This window comes from Quercus robur, chromosome 1 (genome assembly GCF_932294415.1).
Source record: "Quercus robur chromosome 1, dhQueRobu3.1, whole genome shotgun sequence".
Classification (NCBI taxonomy): Eukaryota; Viridiplantae; Streptophyta; class Magnoliopsida; order Fagales; family Fagaceae; genus Quercus; species Quercus robur.
This window is the reverse complement of record NC_065534.1, coordinates 37,717,602-37,722,929: the sequence shown is the minus strand read 5'-3', so window position 1 is coordinate 37,722,929 and position 5,328 is coordinate 37,717,602. Positions and strand designations below refer to the sequence as shown.

General features: G+C 33.7%; 1 protein-coding gene across 1 annotated transcript; it reads left to right on the top strand.

Annotated features, from left to right (window-relative positions):
- The first annotated feature begins 917 nt into the window (after window positions 1-917).
- LOC126688991 (acyl-lipid omega-3 desaturase (cytochrome b5), endoplasmic reticulum-like) lies at window positions 918-3,281 on the top strand. The gene is made up of 8 exons (XM_050383959.1): window positions 918-1,500; window positions 1,599-1,688; window positions 1,809-1,875; window positions 1,970-2,062; window positions 2,177-2,362; window positions 2,464-2,544; window positions 2,651-2,788; window positions 2,891-3,281. Exons 1-8 carry the CDS (start codon window positions 1,193-1,195, stop codon window positions 3,080-3,082), a joined length of 1,155 nt encoding a protein of 384 aa, XP_050239916.1. The 5' UTR covers window positions 918-1,192; the 3' UTR covers window positions 3,083-3,281.
- The last annotated feature ends 2,047 nt before the right edge of the window (window positions 3,282-5,328 follow it).

The following is a 5,328-nucleotide window of genomic DNA, read 5'->3' as shown; positions in this document are numbered from 1 at the left end:
AGACCCAACCCAATTAAAGTTAATGGTTGGGGAAAAAACCCCTTTCAAAATCAAGTTGGATACCCGTGGGGCAAAATGCCAGGGCATGAAGCAAGGTGTGGTGAGGTTTTAGATTACCCGCCTTGTGGCCATCCCTAATTAGATACATTTTTATTGTTTGGTTTTACATTACATTGCACTTTCATTGGCCATAAAAGTGGACACTACCGACGCCCGGGAGGTGTTTCTCACATGGGAGCTATATTTATATGTTTATTTTATTTTATTTTTTGAAAACACACATACACTCACACACAAAATATGAAGTTTAACACAAAAACATACCATAAACTTTACTAAAAAGTTGTAGTAACTTTTAAGAGTGTGACAAGTTATGTTTTACACTGCTACATATAACACACTCTCTAAGTAAAAGTGCGATAATTTTGTTATATGATGGTTTAGAATGCCTAATTACTTTTTGTTATATGATGGTTTAGTATACCTAATTTCCTCAATGTTAGGCTGGGTCCCACATAGTTTCTACGTTTATGTAAAACAATCGTGTAATGCACCGGTTTCTCAAAAAGAAAGAAAAAAAAACGTGTAATGCACCGAATTTCTTGTATTTTAGGTTATTTTTACTTTCTTAATTAAGTTTTTTTTTTTTAATTTTTTTAAGAAGAAATTTCTTCATTCAGTTGTTTTTGGACTTTTTCCTTTCTTAGGACTTTGTTATTACCAAAAAAATCTCCCTACCTGTGGTATGTCGTAATCATTGTTTTGGCTGTAAACTTTTAAAGTTTTGGTAAAATTTAAATTTCGTGAAAAAGTTGTGATTGTATCTCTGAAGTATTCTCCTCCATCACGCCTAGATTGCCTCAAATAATTACACAATCTGTATGCTGCTGCAATGCCTTTGAGAATGTGCAAGTCATGAGTGTATCTGTATGTGTGTACTGTGTAGTGTAATCGATTCTGTTCACACGCATGGCAACTAGGGTGCATCCAGAGATAGATTCTGTTTCTCTACTCTCACGTGCGTGTCACAGCCTTATTGTAGCTATAAAGCATAAAAGCCTGTCAAGTCTCATTCTCAAAGTCTCAGCCCTCAACCCTTAACCATACAGAGTTTTGGCAAAGCCTCCAACTCTTCATTTCTCCTCTGGGGCATCTTTTTGGGTCTGCACTAAAATACCCAAATCCAGAGCCAATGAAGGAGCCAGTTGTTGAAGAAATGCAGAGACAAGGCGAGCTTACTAATCATGGGGTTGAGCAAAAAGAATATTTCGACCCAAGTGCGCCGCCTCCATTTAAGATAGCTGAGATCCGAGCTGCCATTCCCAAGCATTGCTGGGTCAAGAATCCATGGAGGTCTCTGTGTTATGTTCTCAGAGATGTCTTTGTGGTCTTTGCATTGGGAGCAGCTGCAATCTACTTCAATAGCTGGACTTTTTGGCCACTTTACTGGGCTGCTCAGGGGACCATGTTCTGGGCTCTATTTGTTCTTGGACATGATTGGTAATTACATAATTGTCAATTCTTTGCCTTCTATTGTCTAAAACTATGTTATTGTTTTTCACATATGTTTGCATTGTGTTTGGTTTTCGATTGAACAGTGGCCATGGCAGCTTTTCTGACAACCTCATCCTAAATAGTGTTGTGGGGCACATCTTGCATTCTTCAATTCTTGTACCTTACCATGGATGGTGGGTTTGTGATTAACTTAGTTTGTTAATTAACTTTTCAGTAATCCTTGGCTTATGTTAAGATTTAGTTTTAAATTTTTGTCGACATTTGATGAATTTCACTGCTCTTGAATCCTACAGGAGAATTAGCCACAGAACTCACCACCAGAACCATGGGAATGTGGAGAATGATGAGTCATGGGTTCCGGTATTATTTCAAAAAATGGTCTTATTAACCGTGAACATAGATATAATCTTTTAATTTTAATTTTATTTTTAGTAATGTCTTTATTTTTTATTAGTTGACTGAGAAGGTATACAAGAGTTTAAATCATAGTACTCGAATGCTGAGGTTCACAGTGCCTTTACCCCTCTTTGCATACCCAATTTATCTGGTGAGAAAGCTTATATTTTGTTTACTCTTAATTGTAGTAATAGTTAAGTTAACTATCTGCTTGTGATAGTAATTAAGCAGCTAAATTTTGATTTTGTGGTGGATTACATCTCAGTGGTGGAGAGCTCCAGGGAAGGAGGGTTCTCACTTCAACCCTTACAGCAATTTGTTCGCCCCCAGTGAGAGGAAAGATGTGATAACCTCAACTCTGTGCTGGTCCGCAATGGTTGCTCTGCTTATCTGTCTATCCTTTGTGGTGGGTCCAATCCAAATGCTAAAGCTGTACGGTGTGCCTTACTTGGTGAGTGATTTTATCTTTTTCTTGCTTTATTCATAAAATTCCGTACAGTTTACTTCTTCTCCAATTGTAATATGCTTATTTGTATCCACTATTATTCACAGATTTTCATAATGTGGCTGGATTTTGTGACATATTTACATCACCATGGTCATGAGGAGAAACTTCCTTGGTACCGCGGCAAGGTACTGATAGTGATAATATTACTTAACTTCAGAGGGAATCGTAGCATCTTAAGAAGAATAGTTTAATTCAAAGGCTTCATTATCCTTTGTGTCTGCAATTTGACAGGAATGGAGCTACCTAAGGGGAGGGCTTACAACAGTTGATCGTGATTATGGATGGTTTAACAACATCCACCATGATATTGGCACTCATGTTATACATCATCTCTTCCCTCAAATCCCGCATTATCATCTAGTGGAAGCGGTACTTAATTTTTCAATCACCTTAGCAAATAACTTTTGACTAGCAAAATTATAGTAGCGTCATAATGAATTGATTCTTATGATTTTTATACTTACCTTGCAGACTAAGGCAGCTAAACCAGTGCTTGGGAAGTATTATCGTGAGCCAAAGAAATCCGGGCCTTTTCCAACTCACTTATTCGAGAATCTAGTAAGAAGCATCAAAGAAGACCACTATGTCGATGATTCTGGAGAGATCTTATACTATCAGACCGACATTGAATTGTATAAATCTTCTAAGAGCAAGTCTAACTGATTCTTTCAATGGGGCGCGGTTAGTAGTTGTTTCAGAACTCTTTCCCATTCAGTATTAAGTCGAATTGGCTTCAAATTTATGACTTGAGACATTCCAATTTATTTCCAAAATAAGAGTATTGTGTCCTCTTCTTTTAGTCACAATGGATAAAGGATTTGATGTTATGATGGAAGTATAAAATAGTTAGCTATATTTGGCATACCTTGCTCTAAGATTATATTGTGCTATGATATTGATACTTGAATGCAATACTTTAGACTGTAGTATCATGATGCAAACTCTTAAATAAAGAGAAATGTTTCGCCAACATTATTTTCACAATATATTTTAAGGGATAAGTTGTTTATTAGTATGTAAAAAAATAATTTTAATAATGAATTTAAATTAAAACTATTAATTACTTGTCATCTAGAATATATTATGGAGTTGTTGCAAAAATATTGTGCATGTAGCATACTAGTTCAATAAAATATCCGGCTTATTATTTGAAAGAAATCCAAGGCCATGACATTAGGCTCCTTCTACATAAATCCATTCTTTATGATGAAATAGAGTTGGGAACTTCATACTTGCGACAATGGACCAAGCATCCGTAGATTCCGTACATCAAGATCTGTATGGTTACAGTTTTTTAATACTTTTAAGTGTCGGCTGTCTAGCTGTTCTGTTCTGTTCCTTGCTTTGTTTTTTCTGCGTTGATGTTTGTATCTTTGTATCATTCGACCAACGAAATAAATGAATGTTGCAGCATTAGCGATGATATTAATTTAAGGTAAAAGTTTACCTTAATGTTATTTAAATACGTGTAATGTTATTTAAACACTAAAAATTATTATTTAAAATATACTACTAAACAACTTCAAATTTTTTCATCTCATTATCTGAAAATTAATAAAACTATCCAAATACTTTAGTCATGCTACTTATTTAATGAGCCATATGACTTAATTTAATAATATGTATAGATATTTTTTTATGAGTCTTCACATGAAGAGTTGGGAGAGATTTCTCCGAATCATTATGTACGTAAATTGTCTAATTTATCATATATTAGATCATATTATTATGATTCACCAAAGGGCTTGGATCACCTCTAGTCTTTACTATATTGTATTCTCCATAATTGGGTGTATAAACTGCCAATTATTCCCTTGTCAATCCAACGGTACTTTTACTCCCACATCAAACTTTAACAAATGTCCAGCCCCTCTATAAAGTTAAATATTATTCATTTCTTAATTCATGGCCGGCAGAAGTTTTAAATTTAGATTGCATCTTCTATATAGGTATATAATTGAAAATTTTCGGTATTGTACTAATTATGGCATTGTAAACATAAGGAATTTTAAAAAAATATCTTTTTAGAATCATTGTAAACTTTAAGGCTTCGCTTGGGAGTTCATAAGGAAATGGAATGGAATAATAATAAAGGAATGGAATGGAATGAAATGTATTTAAGTAAGGGAAATGAATGGAAAAGAATGGAATGGAATTAAGTAATCTTGATTGGATGTTTTAAAATAAAATAATGTAAAGGAATGAAAATGAATGGAATGCACATCAAAAAAAAAAAAAAAAAAGGAATGTAAGTAATCTTGTTTGGGAGCAACATGGAGGGAATGGAATGAAATTATTTTATGACAATATTACTATTAGACTCCTATTTTAAAATAAAGAGTTTAATATACAGGGGTATTTTGGAAATTTTAGTAAAAAAAATCATTAAATCTAATTTCATTCCTTCCAATTCCTCCCAATTTTGGGAGAATGAAAATTTGAGGTTTTAAGGGAATAGAAAGGAATGAGTGTTCCCTCCTACTCATTCTATTCCCTCCTACTTAAACTCCCAAACAAAAGAATGAGCTTTCCATTCCCTCCATTAAAACTCCCAAATAAGGGAATGGAAAAATATTCTAAAATGATTATTTTCATTTCTTTCCATTCCATTTCATTCCCTCCTCCCAAGCGAAGCCTAAAGAATGTGTTGACTCCTAAAAAAAAAGAAAAAAAGAAAAAAAAGAATGTGTTGACAACTTGCATAGTTACTATCAAATAGATCAAGATTAATGAATTTGCGTTGGTAATTAGGCTACTTAGTACTTATTTGATCTGATAACATAGTTAAATCAATAACAAACAAAAAAGATAGTTTTTCTTGACCCCATTAAAACTGATTTTTAAAATTCATGGATTTCTTTGCCTCTATTTATAAAAACATTTTATTGGGAGAATAATAAAACAATAAA